At 57.1% G+C, this 17,830-nt stretch overlaps 1 protein-coding gene across 13 annotated transcripts; it reads right to left on the bottom strand.

The window, feature by feature from the left end:
* Positions 1-221: 221 nt before the first annotated feature.
* On the bottom strand, positions 222-17,285 carry PICK1 (protein interacting with PRKCA 1). 13 transcript variants are annotated; one of them, XM_027107629.1, is made up of 14 exons: positions 17,061-17,274; positions 16,713-16,810; positions 15,244-15,401; positions 11,638-11,766; positions 10,440-10,505; positions 9,720-9,786; positions 8,370-8,459; positions 5,950-6,003; positions 5,133-5,195; positions 4,034-4,167; positions 3,549-3,641; positions 2,682-2,732; positions 1,529-1,673; positions 222-1,133 (listed from the first exon to the last, which is right to left on the bottom strand). In XM_027107629.1, the coding sequence occupies exons 2-14, from the start codon at positions 16,732-16,734 to the stop codon at positions 694-696; spliced, it is 1,512 nt and encodes a 503-aa protein (XP_026963430.1). In that variant the 5' UTR covers positions 16,735-16,810; positions 17,061-17,274; the 3' UTR covers positions 222-693. The 13 variants fall into 13 exon arrangements, with proteins under 13 accessions (XP_026963430.1, XP_026963431.1, XP_026963433.1 ...); XM_027107630.1 differs by having other exon boundaries at positions 17,114-17,274; XM_027107632.1 differs by having other exon boundaries at positions 15,244-15,355; positions 17,061-17,270.
* Positions 17,286-17,830: the final 545 nt, after the last annotated feature.

Below are 17,830 nucleotides of genomic sequence, written 5' to 3'. Positions count from 1 at the left end.
TCCCACTCTGTCCCTGTACACCATGTGGCCCTGGGCAAGCCTCTTCTGAGCCTCAGTTTCCCCTCTGTAAATGGGGACAGTAGTGCTAATCCACAGAATTGCTGTGAGGAGTCAGTGCTATAAAGGGAATGTCAGTAAACCTTGTTGCCCTGCCTTGGTGATCAGGGGGCAGAAGAGGGGGACGTCGAGGGGAGAGAGGGTCTGAGGCCACTGCAAAGAGCCCGGCTCCATCTGGGTTTGTGTTTATTCAGTACAGGCCCAGCGCCCAGCCCCTCCCCAGGGAAGTGGCTGAGCGAGGGAATGAAACTAATCAAGGCCGCCGAGGTGAGTGTGGACGGGGGCGGGGCCAGCCTAGGGCAAGGTGAGGGTGCGCGTGAAACCCTGGTCCCAAGCTCGGCAGTCCACCCGCGCCCCCTCCTGGCAGGTCTCCGGGGGGTGAGTGGAGGTGCCCACAAGGAACGGCTCCTGGACTCCCCGCCACCTCCAGCCCCTCTTCCTTTCTGCCCTCTTTCTCCTTCCTATGGCAGGTCCAGAGACCAAGCTCTCCAGCTGGCTGGGGAGGTGGGGAGGGAAGGTGGAGGGGCCAGCGTCCAGGTCCCAGGCCACGGCCCGGTGCCTTTCCTGGGCGGGTGCCGGGGTTTGCTGTGCTGGGACAGAGGAGCAGGGAGGCAGGCGCCCTAAGCCAGCAGGCCTTTATGCGCCACCCTGTTTTGCGGCAGCCCTGCCCCCACTCCCATGCTGCCGTCCTCCCACTCGCCCTACCCCCCAGATCCGCACCCCAAGGGGGCACTCAGGAGTCACACCAGCTTCCGCCCTTGTCCAGGGGCCCGGCAGCCCCTCGCGCATCCCTCGATGGCTCCCCAGCAGCTGTGTCCTCCTCGTCTTCCTCCCCCTCATCCTCGCCGTCAGTGAACTCATCCTGGCTGAAGCCGTAGGCCAGCGTGGTGTGGGCCAGGTCCACCTCGATGGGGAAGACGTCGGCGTCACGCAGCACTGAGTAGCAGTCGTTGTAGTATTTGGACATGGTGGACACAAAGCGTTGCAGCTGGAACACGATGTCCTGGACTGGGGCAGGAGGGCGGGCAGACAGGCGCCAGTGGGCCAGGGCTGCCTGCGCGTGGAGAAGACCCTCCCTACCCTCCTGGGCATCCCATCATGCACCTCACTGACCCCTCGTGCCCCGGGAGGGAGCAAGGCCAGGGCTGCCCAGCCCTGCACAGAACCCAGGCCGCCTCCCAGCTCCCAGTCAGGCAGTGGAGGAGGCCTGCCAGGGTGGGGGGATGGTGGACTACACCCCAAGGAGCCCACGGGGCACGGCCAGTCCCACCCAGGCCAGGCTCCGGGAAGCTCCCATCTTGGGTCTGACTCAGAGCTCTGCCATGCGCTGGCCCTGGGAGCTCAGGTAAGTACTGTACCTCTCTGGGCCATAGTTTTCCCAGCTGTGAAATGGGGAGAGGATGGTGTAGGGGTTGCCCGAGGAGGGTGTGGCCCGTGGGCCGGGCGCCTGCCCACAGCCCACACCCCTCACCGTGTTTCTGGTCCAGCAGCTCCATCTTCTCCAGCACGTCCTTGCGCATCTGGGAGAAGCGAGCGCGGGCCTCCTGGCGGCAGCGCAGGATCAGGCGGTACTCGTAGTTGCCTGTGCTCACGCGGTACAGGGGCTCCCCTAGAGCCTGGGGCAGGGGAAGCACGTCAGGGACCCTGGGCGGGGTGGGGAGCCTGCTCTGGAGCAGAGGGGGGTGGGGGCAGGGAGGCTGCAGAGCCGACCCACGGGTTCACACCCCTGCACGGCACGGCACTCTTCAAAGCTACCATGGCTCCCCATTTCTGAGGCGCCAGGACTGCTAGAAGCGCTTAGTGATAGCTTTGTTGAAAAAAACAACCTAAAACCCAAACCCTTGCCATATTAAATAAATGAATATTTAGTCCTAGATGGACCCTGATACCAAAAATATTAAAAACGGGCTTCCCTGAAGGCGCAATGGTTAAGAATCCGCCGGCCAATGCAAGGGACACGGGTTTGAGCCCTGGTCCAGGAGGATCCCACATGCCGCAGAGCAACTAAGCCCGTGAGCCACAACTACTGAGCCTGCGCTCTAGAGCCCACGAGCCACAACTACTGAGCCCACACGCCACAACTACTGAAGCCCATGTGCCTAGAGCCCGTGCTCTGCAACAAGAGAAACCACTGTCATGAGAAGCAATGAAGAGTAGCCCCGCTCGCTGCAACTAGAGAAAGCCCACGCATAACAACAAAGACCCAACACGGCCAAAAATTAATACGTAAAAAAAAAAAATTAAAAATTTTTAAAAATCTATAAAAAAAAAATTAAAAAGAAGTAAAACACCACCTCTCAGGAGTGAGGAAAGTCAGTTTTTCCCTGCAAGAGCCCCACAAAGTCTGGGGGGCCGCTGGTCTGGGAGCAGGCACTGGGAGTGTCCCACAGCAAGCTGGCCAGCGCTCCGAGGCCCGGAGGGGCCAGGGGTGGGGGGATCACCCCAAATCTCCAGAAACAAGAGCCTGGCCAAACCCCCAGGCCTCTCCTGGGTTGGCCTGGCCCACCTGGTACCCCTGGCAGACCCAGCCCGTTCCTGGGGCTCTGTGAGGTAGGCAGGGGACGATTGTGCACCCCGAGCCTTTCCAATAGCACAGCCACGCCCCCTCCCCCCGTGGCACTCACAATGCAGCTGTATTCCTCGTCGTCCATCTCCTTCACCTTCAAGCAGTACGACTGTGGGACAGATGAGGCCAGGTTGTCAGAGGGGCTGCACCACCTGGGTGCCCACCGTGATGTCCCCAGTTCCTCCCATGCCACGCTGTACCCCTCAGCCACCCAGAGGAGCCGGTGTGCCAGGCCTCATGGGCCCTGTGCACCCTCAGCTGGGATGGGCCGAGACGTGTCAGGCAGAGGCTGCCCCTCAGTCAGACTGGCCTTGCTCGGGAGGCTCAGGACAGGGCACTCATCTAGGAGGGTGGAAAGGGCCTGAGAGACAGCCCAGCATTTACCACGCTCAAGTCCCAAGAGATGCTCTGGGAAAAAAGGCTCCATGGTCCAAAGAGCTTGGGAAGGCCCCTGAAGACCCCGTGGTACGTCTGGGTCTACCAAAGGCTCTGACAAGTCCTCAAGCAAAGGACCTTGGCCTCTTTGATGGAGAATTTTTCACCTCCTTTCACCACAGAATTATTATTTGAACATAAAACTCATTAACATCCCTTGGTACCCACTTTATAACCACTGATCTAGTCTAATCCATTGTTAAAAGTGACCAAAAGGATTCCCATGGGGTCAGAGTGCTCCAGAGTGAGGGCTCTACCCACCCCAGGCTCCCAGGGGCTCCTCTGAACAGCTGAAGCAGGGCCTAGGCTGCTGCCTGATTCCCCAGCACCCCCTAGGCCCCTGGTCCCACCTCCTCAATCAGATGTGACCGAGGCTCTGGCCCTGCCCTGCTGGCCACCGTGTAGCTGACCGAGGAGGGGCAAATCTGCAGGTGGGCTCTGACCCCAGCAGGCCAGGCCCACACCCCCGCAGAGGCTGGAGACCACTTACCAGGTACTCAAACTTCACGTCCAGGTACTTCTTGATGGTGAGGCGAGTGTCTGGGATGGCTTTGTTGAGGTACGTGTTCAGGTCCGTCAGCATCTGGAAGGGGAGGACGGGGCGGACGCTTAAGCCCCCACGGGCAGAGGGGTCAGGCTGGCCAGGATGGCAAGGAATGGCACCGATGTGTCAATGCTTCTAGTGGACTCAGGTGTCACAGCCAAAGACTCCTGGACAGCCTTGTCCGTTTCAAGGACAAGAAGACAGACCAGGTCACGGGCAAGCTGTAACTCCGGTGGAGCCAAGGCCAGAAAAGAGCCTGGAGGTCGATGCTGAGGCCGTGGAGGAGGAGTGCCTCACGCATGGTCAGCTGTGTAGGACACCAAGCCAGAGCCGGCCCCCGGTGCTCCAAGTCCAGAACAGGACCCCTTCCACTCGCCACACCGCCCCCTCCCCCATCACGTGCTGACACACACACGCTCCACGGGACCCACCGGCTTGATGGTCTTCAGCAGCCGGATGCCGAACTTCTCAATGCTGCGGTGGGCGTCGGCGAACTTCACGAAAGCCTCGCTCGCAGCTGGCTGGGGCTCCCGCACCCCAATCACGGAGAACACGTCCCCAAAGGCTGCGTGACAAGTTTGTCCTGAAGGCTGCCCCTACTTGACCCCTTAATGGAGAAGCCAGGGATTTGTTGGGGAGAAGCAAGGCGGGGGGTGTGGCAGGCTGGAGGCCAAGGTCTGCCCGAGGTCTACGTCCCAAGGGAGATGGTCTACACCTCAAGAAAGGTGAATCTATACCCCTAAGGGAGTCGGACCTACATCCCCAAGGAACGCAGACTCCGGGGTAGACACCCGAGTCTACACCTTGAGGAAGCTGGGTCTACATCCAAGGGAGCTGGCCCTCACTCCCCACAGCGACCAGACCATGGAGAAGGCTGGGTCAAGGTTGAAGGAGGTGAAGTTGTCTGGGGGCAGAGTACTAGTCTGGGAATCTGGGCCTTAGGTCAACTCCGCCCCTAAGGAGCTGCACGACCACTTTTTCTATCTGGGCTTTGTTTTCCCAACTGCAAAACGGGGTTAACTGTAGCTGCCCTGCCCAACTAATAACAAACTTGTAGGAAACGAGATCACGAATAAGGAAGGGCCTCGTACATTGTAAGTGGCAGTACAGATAGATGGGACAGGGCCCGGAGGAGTAACTGTGCCCCACACAAGACAAGCTGGTCTAGGGGACTTCCCTAGTGGTCTAGTGGCTGGGACTCTGCGCTTCCACTGCAGGGGGCCCAGGTTCAATCCCTGGCCGGGGAACTAAGATCCCACAAGCCGTGCGGTGCGGCCAAAAAAAAAAAGACTAGCTGGTCTACATGCTCCCCGCTGGCCCCATTACTGCTACACCCCAGCATCTAGACAGTGCCCAGCCCAAACCTGGCCCGAGGTCAGATGCTGCGGTGTCTGCCTGAGCATGGGCATGAGAAAGGCCCCAGGGAGGAGCCTGGCCGCACCCTCACTGTATGGGTGTAGGGGAGGTGCTGAGCCCAGAGGGTAACAAGGGTTTTTCCAGGGTCACGCAGCAGGTTTGGGGCATCCTTACCCCGGTGCGTCTGCGACAGCTCATAAAAGGCCCGTAGGAGGTTCTTGGTGTGTTCTGTCATCCCTGTGGGAGAGACCCAACCGAGGGGGCTGGGGGCACATGGTGGGGACCACACTGGCCGAGGACACGGCCTCCAAACGCCCACCCCACCCCACCCCGAGGCCCTCACTGTTCCTGGGTTTCAGACTCTTCTCGCTAGGTTTACATGTGCTATTATTTGATTTTTATGGGCATGTATTACTTTTACAATCAGAAAAAGTATGTCTTGGGCTTCCCTGGTGGCACAGTGGTTAAGAATCCGCCTGCCAATGCAGGGGACATGGGTTCAAGCCCTGGTCTGGGAAGATCCCACATGCCGCGGAGCAACTGAGCCCGTGCGCCACAACTACTGAGCCTGTGCTCTAGAGCCCGCGAGCCACAACTACTGAGCCCGCGTGCTACAACTACTGAAGCCCGCAAGCCTAGAGCCTGTGCTCCACAACAAGAGAAGCCACGGTGACAAGCCCGCTCACCGCAACAAAGAGTAGCCCCCGCTCGCTGCAACTAGAGAAAGCCTGCGAGCAGCAACGAAGACCCAACATAGCCAAAAATAAATTTATTTAAAAAAAAAAGAAGTATGTCTTAAGATTTTTTTCCTTAAGAATATTTAATGGCCATGGTCCTAGAATTGCACAGGCTCGCACTCTGCCCCCACTGCCATCATCTTTAGAGCAGAGCTCCAGAGCTCCACCCCAGGGCAGAGCCAGTGCCAGGCACTTTCCAGACTGGGATACCCCACCCACCATGGGGCTGCCAGCCAGAGGGTGCACCTGCCCACCTTTATACAGCTCGGCGGTCCGCTCCAGCTCCTCAAGCCTCTTGACAAGCCCATCTGTGGGGATCAGAGAGCCACAGGGTCAGGGGAGAGACCCACAGGTCACCTGAGCCAGGCTTGGGAGGGGCAATGTTGCCCCCAGAGGAGCAGCACAGGACGTGGTCCCAGGGAGGGGGACTTGGCACCTCAGGGTCAGCTGGGCTCACTGGTGCTTTGCAGAGAGCCTGGCACACCCAGACAAGTGGAGGTAGGCAGGGCAGCCCTCAGGATGCTCCTGAGATAAGCGCCACCCCAGCAGGCTGGGACACAGCAAAGGGGCAGAGGATGCAGGTACTTCCGGAAATCAGGAGTGAAAACCAGTTGGGCCGTTCCCAAGGCCAAGCCCGCGGGTGGCTCCCCATGGCCGGCAGAAGGCAGGCCCATGGCTGGCAGTCAAGGCCCTGGGACTTCTAACAACTCCCTGCTGATGGCCGAGCAGCAAGGCAGTCAGAGACAAGCAGCAGAGACAGGACGCCTTGACAATAACTCTAAGGTAGGCTCCAAGGCAGCCCCCCCCCACTGGCCGGCTCAGAGGCGAGAGCAATCGGGGAGGGGAGAGAAACTCAGCGAGGGCTTCGAGGAGGACCTTGCACGGGAGCGGGCCCTGGTGATCATCTTCGCTGGCTTCACAGGTAGTTTACTGAGCACCCGCTGTGCGCCGGACCCCGTCAGGCCCAGGAATGACCGTGGTGAATGAAATCTGAGTTGTGCCCTCAAGGCTTATAGTCCAGCAGCGACAGTGGCCAGGCCACGACGGGCAGGGGCAGTAAGGGCTGTAAGCTGAGGGGCAGGGGCAGTTGCCTCACCTCAAGGGCTCAAAACGAGAGCAAGTGGCTTGCCAGGGAGGGGGCCACATTCCAGATCGGGGTGGGTGGGACTCCCACCAGCAGCGAGTGGCACCCTCCTCCACTCCAACAGGGCTGAGGTCCACCCCCAACTCCCCACCGGGGGCACCGGCAGCAAATGCAGGGCAGGGCCCATGTCGGTGGCTTCCTTGCCCGGCACCTCCTAGACGGGGCCTGGCCTTACTGAGTGCCCTCCCTGCAGCTCAGTCCTTCCACATGAGCCTTGGAGGCAGAGACTACTTTGCCCATCTTATAGAGAAAATCGAGGGACAGAGAGGTAAAGCAACTTGCCTAAAGGCACACAGCGAGGGCTGTGCAGGCTGGGGTGCCCTCTGCCCCCCAGGCTCCTGTGCTGACCTGGGCCAGGGTTTTCAGAGTGGCAGGAGAGAAGGGGAGTAGCAGAAGCCGGGCCTGGGCCTTTCTCTGGGCAGAGAAGGCGGCTGTGTGTTGGGCTGTCAGGGAGGAAGGCCCGGGCTCTGGGGGCTGGAAGGGAGCGCCTCGGAGGTCTTCAGGAGGCTTCGGCCACTGGGCTGGCCTCCAGGCCTTGGCTCCCCAGAGCCTTGGCCCCTGGCCAGCCTGGCAGGGAAGGAGCCACGTAAGCGCCATGCTGTTGTTTTTAGCTGGGTCATGGGACATCATGACAGCTTCAATTTTAGAAACCCTATTTAAGGCTCGGGAAATTGCAAGGTCTGGGGGGAAAAACACAACAACCAGTTCTAATTTCATCCCAATGCATGGTAACTACAGTAACAGGGATTTATAGACACCAAGAAGCTGGAAATAGCAGCCGCCACTTTTGTACCCCATTTGGAACAAGCTCAGACCCCCCTCCCCTGCATCCCCGCCAATAAAGCCCAGTGTGCCCAGCTGAGCCTACAATGTACGCAGGTATTTATATCTGTCCCCGCACGTACACAGCAGAGCTGCTGCTATTTATAAACTCAGGCTGGTGACAGCAGGAGCAGGACCGAGTGCTTCGCTGGCCCCCTGGAGAGAGAGCGCGTGTGTGTGTTTGTGTGTGTGTGTGTGTGTGTGTGTGTGCGCGCGCGCGCGCGCGCATGTGCGTGTACGCGGTTTTCCCCCAGCCCTAGGCGGGCAGCCACCTCCAGCCCTGGGATGCGGGCAGCAGCGCCACCTCCTGGAGAGAGGCGGGGCAGAGCGGGCAGTGTGGGAGCAGCGCAGTGCATGCTGGGGTGACAAGAGGGCACAGGGTGGAACTGGGCTGGCGTGGGGCGGTGGGGGGAGGCCTTGGCTGCGTGAGAGCAGCTGGGGGCAGTGGCGAAGGCACCAGCTTGGGGAGCTGGAGGGAGGCACCTCCCCACCATGAATTTGTCTCATCTGTGACCTGGGCCTGTGAACCCTTGCTGGGGAATGGAAGACACTGGCTGTAAGATGCCTACGCTGACTACTGTGAATGCTCTGGGAGCGGGAGAGGCCTCCAAGGATGCAGCCGGTGGGCAGCCATGGTGCCCCTGCCCCTGAGGCCTGGGCCTGAGTCCCCCGGGACCGAGGGTCAGGGGGTGGAAGGGGGGGACTCACCATTGCACAGGATGGCCCGGCTCAGGCCCAGGGCATCTGCGGTCCCCGAACTCATGTTCTCAACCAGCCGATGCTTCACCTTCTTCAACACTGGGACCAGGTGAGAAAGGGACTCAGTGAGGTAGAGTCTGGGCCCCCAGGCCATCCCCGCCCCATCGCGACTCACTGGGAGCGACACTAGGGGCAGAAGGGGCTGAACCGGGGTTTGGTGTGTGCGTGACTGTGAAGTAGGGAGGGTCCCAGTGAGGGGTTCTGGGCCCCCGCCCTGTTCACTCTCTACCTGAGGGAGGTGCTGGGAGCCTGGAAGGGTAAATATGTAAAGCGCTTAACCAAGGGCCAGGCACTCAAAGTGGCTACTGGCTACCACTGAGAGCCCAGAGCTGCCCAGGCTTGATACCAGCTGACAGGCCGACCACGGAGAATCTCTCCTCCGCCTCTCCTCCACTTCCGGGAGCAGAGGCACCATCAGCGACAACCGGCCTCAGGCCCCAGACTCGGTTGCTGCACGTGTGGTCACATACTCGGTCCCTGGAAGGGGACCAGGATGATATGTGGTCACATACTCGGTCCCTGGAAGGGGACCAGGATGGGACCAGAGGGTTTTAGAGGAAGAACCTCCAGGACAGACTTGATCTGCCCTTAGCCTCTTTCCTTAAAAACCAGGAGGAGGCTGTGGCCCAAGGGTGTAGGAAAAGGGTGCTGGACCCCAGAGCCAGGAGATCTGGGTGTGCCTTCACCCAGGGACACAGCGTCTCTCTGGATCTCGGGCCTTGATCTGGAATGAAGTGTCTGGCCCAGAGGACCCTGAAGCTTCTGTCCAGCTCTTGAGCCTTGAAGCTTCCACAGAAGCAAGGCCCAGAACCCCTAGCAGGAGGCGACATGTCCCAGGGCATGCTATGGGCAGAAGGGCTGGCTTCTGCCCCAAAGCTGAGGTCCAGTTCAGACCCTGAGCCTTTCTGGGAGCAGGTGCGTAGAAGGGGCCAGGGCTGAGGAGGGGTATGCAAGTGGGCATGAGATACCAGGCCAGGGCTGGGCTGCCCTCCCGTTCAGAAGGGTGAGGGCCTGGACCTGGTGAGCTGGAGGGCTGCCGTACGAAGGACAGCCCTAGGGCGGCAAGGTCCTCGAGGAGGCGGCTGGGGGGAGGGGGTAAAACACAGGGCAGGGAGGAGCCAGCGACAGGCTCCTGGGACCAGCAGCAGGGGGAGCACCCCTGGGTCCTCCCAGGCCCTTTGCATCGGCTTGGTCAGAAGAGTCAGAGACCACATCCATGTGAGTGCTGACGCATGGTCGTCAGAAGGCAGAACAGGGGCTTATGGGGCCACTGGACGCCACTGCCCCAGCTCAGCTTACCAATGTCCAGGGACATGCCCTGCTTGGGGTCCGCCTGCAGCTTGTTGTAGTGGATAGTCACCTCCCCCTGGAAAAGCAGGACGAGCAGAGTGGTGACGGAGTCCCCCGGACCCCAAGCGCCTTCCCGGGAGAGGCCTGTTTTCACTGGAGTTTGTGGTCATGAAAAAATCCTGAGCCCTGGAAAAAGGTCCCTCCTTCTCTCACCACCCGCCAGGCCCTGGAGAATCAGCAGGGACAGGGGCAGACAAGGTCCCTGTTGACGCCGAGCTCGCAGCCTGGCGATCTCTGATGTCCTGTGCCCCTGCCACCCCCATGCCACGGCCACACTCCAAAGCTCTGCGACATCATTCTTCCTGACACGCAGAGGATCTTCTCCCGCGCTCTAAACCATCCCCATCCTCCCTCCATTCGCTTCACAAACTGTCCCAGCACATTCTCTGTGCCTGGTGCGGGGATGGAGGAAGCAGGTGCGGGGGCAGCCCCAGCCCCCAAGGGCCTGAGGCCAGCAAGGGAGGCCGATGCAATTCAGGGAAATTACATGAATTGCAGTCTAGTGACTGGAAGAGAGGTGGCGCTCCTCCTGAGAAGCCTCCCCTGACCACGTCACTCTCTCTCGTTCTGGAAATCCTAAGACCTCTGAACTTGGGACAGAATCCATTCAAATGCAAAATGCACAGGATTTCAAAATGCACAGGATTTCAAGATTGCCTCCTAAGTGACCCCATGCAGTGAATCAGGCGTAGATGCAAAAGGCTCTCGGGCTGCAGCACAGTGTGTGGAGAGCAGCTGTGGGGAAAGGAAGGAGCGCTGCGGCAGCAGTCAGACCTGGGCTCTGGTCCAGCTGTGCGACCACGAGCAAATCCTTCCCCCCACTCTGGGCACCAGTAAAGTAGGGGCCGTATCTCTGCGTGGCACCCAGACGTGGGAGCTGCGGAGTCCCTGCGCAATGGCAAGGCTGTGCTCACACACTGAAAGCTCCTGTTCTCGTGGGCAACGTGAGCGGCTGGCGCGACACAGGCCTGGGAGGACGAGGAGGGTTCTGCTGAGTAGGGATGAGGGAGGGGATCCAGAGGGGGCACATGCACCCCACTTCTGTACCAGAATGAAACACGGTACAGAGGACACGGAGGACGGATGGGAGGTGAGGAGAGGTTTGGATGGATGGGGTGAGGGAGCTCAAACTCTCGGCCAAGCTCAACACACAGCTGGGACACTTGACCCTCAGACTTTTAAGTCATCCTGTGGCTTTGCACCTCCTTCACTGTTTTGGTTTCCCAAGAGCTACTAGCAGCAAAAATCTCTAGGAAATGACAAAAGGGCTGCATGCTTCCAGGACTGGCCAGAATGCTCCCTGCCATTCAGGGAGAGAGGGGCCCTGTGGGGAGAGGCCTTGGCCTGGAGCAGCGGGGGCAGGGAGGGGGAAGCCGGGAACAGGCAGAGTGCAGTGTGATCTGCAGAACAGGAGACCATCCGCTGGACCAGGAGCTGCCCCAGGGCCCAGGGGACTGAAAGTTCCTACAGCGACGGGGGTTGTAGGGAGGGGCCCCTCTTTCCCTCTTACAACTTCCTGGGCCCAGCATGGCCCAGTGGACATTTACTGGATGTCTACTGACCCAGGTAGCTTCACCTCAGACTTCCAGCTTCGGCTCCAGCCCTGACTGGGGACACACTGGCCCGCCCTGAGGAGTGATTCCGTCTGACAGCTCCCCTGGGAGCTCGAGGACGGGGACCTTTCAGTCCTGGTGCCCACTCTCTCACCAAGGCCCAGCACAAGTCCTGGATCATAAACAGTATCTACTGAATGAACACGGAGCCGGGATGTGACCCAGACCCTGCTGCACTGAGGAGGGAGCTGTGAAAGGGCCAGTCCCCCCTTCCAGGCCCTCGGGCAGGCTGGAGGTCCCGCAGCAGCCCTTACCTTCACCTCCTGAATCATCTTGGCCACCTCCACCTTAGTTTTTCCTTTGATTGACCTGCCATTGACCCCGGTGATCTCATCGCCAGCTGCCACGGTGCCGTCCAGCGCGGCTGGGGTGTTGTCAAACACCTGTGGGTGCATAAGGGGGGGTGGGTGGGGGAGAAAAGGAAAGCTGGGAAGAAACCTGGTGGGGGACAGTCATTCCCTCCACTCCAACCGGCACCCGGCTCCGTCCTGGTCTCTGCCCTCTATCCCTTAAGTGGTGCTGGAGAAGGGCAAGGGGAGGCAGCACCCTAACAGCCAGAAACGAGTGACCCACATTCTTGGGGGAGGGGAAGGGGGACTGGAGGTAAATGCGACTGATGAGACTTTCCTCTTCTGGTATCAAATACACAAAACCTTACACGACCACAGGAGTGTTTGCTCCTCCCAAGCCATTTCTTGAGATTTTTTTCTCAGAGCCTCAACGCACCACTTACCAGTTCCTGCACTTCATCTCTGTCTCCAAGGAGCAAGGGCCCCGCCACACGTGTGAGCCCCTTCTCCCAAGATGACCCCTAACACAGGGTCTGCACTCACTGGCTGAGTGCAGCTGAATGTGTCTGTTAAAGGACAGACGTATGGGGGACGCTCGGGGCGAGGGGCGAGCAGGCTACACAAGTGTATGCAGAGACGGACCCAAGAATACAAAAGTCACATCAGGCAAAAACCACCAGGAGAGACGCCAAAATTATTAGCTGTCTCCCCTATACCTTATCTTTAGTTTCCAAGTTTTCTATGCAAAGCACGTAGAAAGAATATTTCATGATGTTTCATATACGTTAATATTATAAGAAAAAAATGAAATAATTAAGACAAATGTTTCTTTCTGCTACCTTCCAGAATCACAATAAAAACATCACAATTATCTGAAAAAGAATGGTAAAGGAGATCACAACAATAAAAGATATACAGCCATTTCCGGAAGATGGAACAGTGGGGATCCAAGGGCCGCACAGGGGGTTGATGAAAGAGAGCTAGTCTTTGCTGGAAACTGCCGGCAGGCCAGGAAACAGACCTCTGGAAACATCCGTAGGTGGGTGGAAGGCAAGGCAGAAAGTAGGGGGACAGACTCAACTCCAGGCTCCCTCCCAACCGACACAACCCTCCACGACCCCTTCTGTAGGGAACACGGAGGACACGGAACGCCACCACCTCAGCGCCGGCCACTGGCCTCCCTGCCCACATCCTGCTGGAGCTTCAGCAGCAGACGTTTCCCAGACCGTTGCGGGTTTTGGCAGACGATCTGCAATGAAGCCTCTGGGCCCCCCGAAGCAGCCGCAGGGATTAAGGCGGGGGGGGGGCGGGGGGGGCAGGGACCAGCATTTCTAGAGCCTTCAGGCGGTGCCATCTGGTACAGCAGGAGAGCACGCGGATGCTTTGGAGCCTGTCAGATCTGCTTTCTAACTTGGCCTCTACCACTCAGCCAGCTAGGGACCTGGGCCAGGAGCCTGGGTCTGCTCACCTATAAAACCACACGAGGGCTTCCCTCGTGGCGCAGTGGTTAAGAATCCCCCTGCCAATGCAGGGCACACGGGTTCAAGCCCTGGTCCGGGAAGAGCCCACATGCTGCAGAGCAACTAAGCCCATGTGCCACAACTACTGAGCCCACGTGCCACAACTACTGAAGCTGGTGCTCCTAGAGCCTGTGCTCCGCAACAAGAGAAGTCACCGCAATGAGAGGCCCGTGCACCACAAGGAAGAGTAGCCCCCGCTCGCCGCAACTAGAGAAAGCCTGTGTGCAGCAGCGAAGACCAAACAGAGCCAAAAATAAACAAGTAAATAAATAAATTTATTTTAAAAATAATAATAATAATAAACTATACGGGAGGATGTGCAGAGGTCATATGCAAACACTATGCCATTTAAAAAGAAAGACAAAAAAACAGCATGTTACTATGCTCCGAGCTCTCTGAGGGCAGGGTCTCTGTTTTTTTGCTTTCTTATCTCTAGTGGCTACGAAAGAGCCTGGCCAGGCCCTCAGGAAATATTTCCCGAACATAATATCTGTTGTACTGATACTGATTTAACCAAAATTGACACGATAACTATGTTGGGAAGATAGATAGATAGGTTTTGGAAGAAAGCTAAAATTTTAGCTCCTAGACTGAGAGAAGCTGACAGATGTTTATAAGCAATAGACCAAAAACTAACAGGCTAAGCATCTTACTGAGAAAAATGGGACCTCATACCTGAATCAACAGCTAAAAGGGTGGGAAGCGGCGTTGCTTCCGGGATTGGGGTGGGGGAAGGGCGGTGAGAAGGGGAAGGGCGGTGAGAAGGCGTCGAGCAGAGGGGTTGCTTATTTGACACTAGCCTTTTAGTACTCTTGACTTGTTCAAAGCAAGTCAGATAGCCTTTGATTAAAAATAAAATTGACTTTTGAAAAAAATCAATTCTATTATTTTATAATCACAGTTCATATTAAGAACAAACCTGGCCCCCCACAGGTGGTGAGGGGGAGGTGGCAGGGGAGGCTGAGCAGGGAGATGGCAAGGAGGCCAGGCCTGGGGGAGGCCTCCCTAACACCTCCTGGGCCAGAGGAAGCCAAAGCGCTCGTAAAGGCCACACCCTAAGCAGGCGAGACCAGATCCAGGGACTCTCCATCTTCTAGGCCTTACCTTAGGAGTGACTCTTTTGTAAGATCCTCAGAGAAACTGCAGTTTCCCATCTGCCACCAATGGCTACATAGCTGAGAAGGTTAAAACATAGCTGGAATCCAGGTCAAGTTTATGTCTGAGGGGGGCAAGCTTCCTTCCAAGGCTACAGAAAGATCACTGACTCTGACCAGCCACATAATAAACGAGGCCCGTCCCCATTCCTGCGTCACAGCTGACAGAATATCACCAGGGCAGCCCTTCTTATAAGGACCACAGAATTGTTCAGTATCACTGGCAGATCATCTGGGAAAGTGAACTGTCATAAAAATAATCGCAGCTGCTATCGAGGGAGTGCTGCTTAAGGGCCGGACATTGTGTGATGTCATTTTGTTTAATCTTCACAACAACCCAAAGATGCCCAGATCTACATATTTTATATCCCCATTTTCCAGGTGAGGAAACTGAGGCCCAGAGAGCTTAAGTAACTAGTTAATAAGCAGGGAAGCTTGCACTTGGACTCAGGCCATTATTATTTCATAGTCTTAGTCTTTCCATTATGCTTCACTTGTGTTAGTACCAAAGGCTGATGATTTTATTGATTCACTGATGACATTTTTATTGAAGGTCCGCTATTTGCCAGGCATTGTACAAGGTGCTGACTGCAGTGAAAAAGCAAACTGGGATCCTGACCTCATAGTGCAAAGAGTCTGGAAAAGAAGTTAGATACAGAACTAATGAGCAAATCCATGAGTACAGATGGTGATAAGTGCTGAGAAGGAAAAGAACAGACTGAAATGATAGAGGAAAACAAGGGTGGACCTACTGACAGTGGGTGTTCGGGGAAGCCCCTCTGAAGAGAATGAGGAGTCAGCTGTGCAGAGGGGAGAAATGAACCTTTGTCACGCCCAAGTAGGGAGGTGGCTCGCCCCCTCCAGCACCTCCCTTCCACCTCCAAAGCACTCAATACCTGGACAATATACAGGCAGGGACAGTACTGGGCTCCTCCTCCAATGCTGATCCCAATCAGGTTCTGAGCATCCTTCTGCAAGGTCACCTTCCCAGGTACGGTAGGGATTCCGCTGGAGAGAGAAGCACGTGCAGCTGAGTCCCCTGGAGAAAGGATGACTGGAGGGGACGGGGACAGACAGACCTTCTAAAACTCCCAAGAGCCTCCAAGTGCTGCACAGCCTTTTCTCTTTCTCACTTGGCCAAAAAGACAGCACTTTGTGCTGGAACGTCACAGAGCTCTTGGAGCCATGCTGATGGGGGATCAATCCCAATTCAGCCATTTATCAGCTGTGGGACTTGGGTAAGTAAGTCACCCTCTCTGCATCTCAGTTTCCTCATCCATAAAGTGGTATGGATTAAAAATGGCCACTTTGGGCTTCCCTGGTGGCGCAGTGGTTGAGAGTCCGCCTGCGGATGCGGGGGACGCCGGTTCGTGCCCCGGTCCGGGAGGATCCCGCGTGCCGCGGAGCGGCTGGGCCCGTGAGCCGTGGCCGCTGGGCCTGCGCGTCCGGAGCCTGTGCTCCGCAGCGGGAGGGGCCGCAGCGGTGAGAGGCCCGCGTACCGCAAAAAAAAAAAAAAAAAAAAAAATGGCCACTTTACCAAAGTTCTTGGAAGAAAGTACATGGAAGGCACTTAAATACCACCCCAGCCCAGAGCAGGCACTCCGTAAAAATAGGTCCCCCTTCCCTTTCCTTCATTCTCTCTCTAAGATTTGAGTCAGACTCTATCCTTGTCACCTTCTCAGGCACATATGGAACATAACAGCCACCTCCTCCAGGAAGCCTTCTCCTGTTAAGCGATCCATCACCCATCTGTCAATTGCTGTACTCAATTACCTCTCAGTTTTCACTATACATTAGCACTGATTTATGTTTTGTGGTAAATATTCTCATTTATTCTCTTATTCACTTGATAAACATTTGCTAACAACCTATTGATGCTGAGCACCGTACTAAGTGCTGAGGACACAGAAAGGCATTGGACCCAGTCCCTGCTCTGCGGGAGTATATATTCTATTAAGGAAACTAACTTAATTTTTGAAAATCTGCCCCACTGATCATCTATGCTGGGGAGGAAAGTATGTTTATGATATTCCTGTTCATCCTTCAAAATGTGGCTCAACTGTCACCTCCTCTATGAAGCCTTCCCTGAACACCCCAGAAAAGGCACTGCTTGGCCTGCTCGGTTCTCCTCGTGTAGCCAGGTCACTCTCCATTAGCACCCTTATGGCCCTGAACTGTATTTATCCATCAATGTGTCCACAGCCCCCTACAGATGGTGAGCTCCTGGAAGGGCAGGATTCATTTCTGCTACAGTACGAGACCTAATCTTCTGCTGAGAAGCAAGGTCTGTGGAACTGGTAAGTCCAGGCACCTGAGAGACCTGGGGCTCCTGCACTAGTGGGACTTGGGGTAACAACATACTCACAGTTTATCCTCCTCGATGTCATAATCCAAGTCTGCAAACATGGTTCCGAGAGTTTCAGTGTGCTGGCTAACTGCCCAGCTCGGCAGGGGAATGGGGAACTGGATCCGGGAAAGAAAAGAGCTTAGAGCTTAGGGAACCAGTGCCTAAATGCCAACCCCAACCCCGGCGATCTGGGAGAGTCGGGCCCTCCCACTCCCCTCCGGACGATGGGGGTAGTCCCCGGGGTGGGGGGTGGGTAGGTGATTCTTACTAGGTACAGGGGGGAACTCCAGGCCAGGGCGGAGCCTCAGATTCCAGAGCCCGCCCCACGGGTCTCCAGGCCCTTGGGAGCTCGCCTCTGTCGCTCACCGGAAGCGTCAGTACCACAGCCGGGTCCGGGCCAGGCTGGCACCTGAACCCACCTGCCGTTCCACCTGTCGGCGGCCGCGACTGTCGCGTCACTTCCGGGGGGACGCGGAAGTCCCGTCTTCCCGCACTGGGTATTTGCCTGGGTCCCTACAGGCAACCCTTCCCTCCCTGCCTCCCGGGGTTCCCAGAACGAGGAAGGAGAACAAGTATTGACGGAAGGTCGCCTTTAGCATGAAAAAGCGGAAAGAGAGGAAACGTCCGGACAGGCCGACGGCGCTCAACCCCGCCCCTTGCCCTGTGGCCGCCGCCATCTTGATAAGGTCAGGGTTCTTCCCAGCTTCCTCAGCGGGACGCCGGGGGACCAAGCCGCCTGGTTGGTTGCCGTGGCAACGGAAGCATCCGTAGGCGGGGAGACCTCCAGAGAAGTTCAGTGGACTACAAACCCCGACACTTTCCCTTTCACATTTTCAGCACCCCGTCCTAGGGTGCCGTCACTCCTCTACTAGAATGACAGTGTCCGAGCTGGAAGGATACTTCGAGATGCCAGCCTAATAGGAGTTTTGCAGGCCAGGAAACTAAGCGCCAGAGAGGGGAAGAGAGTCCAGAGCCACTCACAGTTAATATAAGATCCAGATCTCGGCCCTGAGACTCCTGCCACCTAGTTCAGTGCCCGTCTTAACACCTGCACACCTGTGGTCAGCGGCTCTGCTATTGACAGATTGGATTCCCTTCCCTTTCCTTCACGAGCCTCCTTTCTCCAAATGCAAACT

Source organism: Aethalodelphis obliquidens, unplaced genomic scaffold (genome assembly GCF_003676395.1).
Source record: "Aethalodelphis obliquidens isolate GAN/ISIS:26980383/991018 unplaced genomic scaffold, ASM367639v1 scaffold8, whole genome shotgun sequence".
NCBI lineage: Eukaryota > Metazoa > Chordata > Mammalia > Artiodactyla > Delphinidae > Aethalodelphis > Aethalodelphis obliquidens.
The sequence above is the reverse complement of the archived record's forward strand: the minus strand, read 5'-3'. Positions and strand labels throughout refer to the sequence as shown.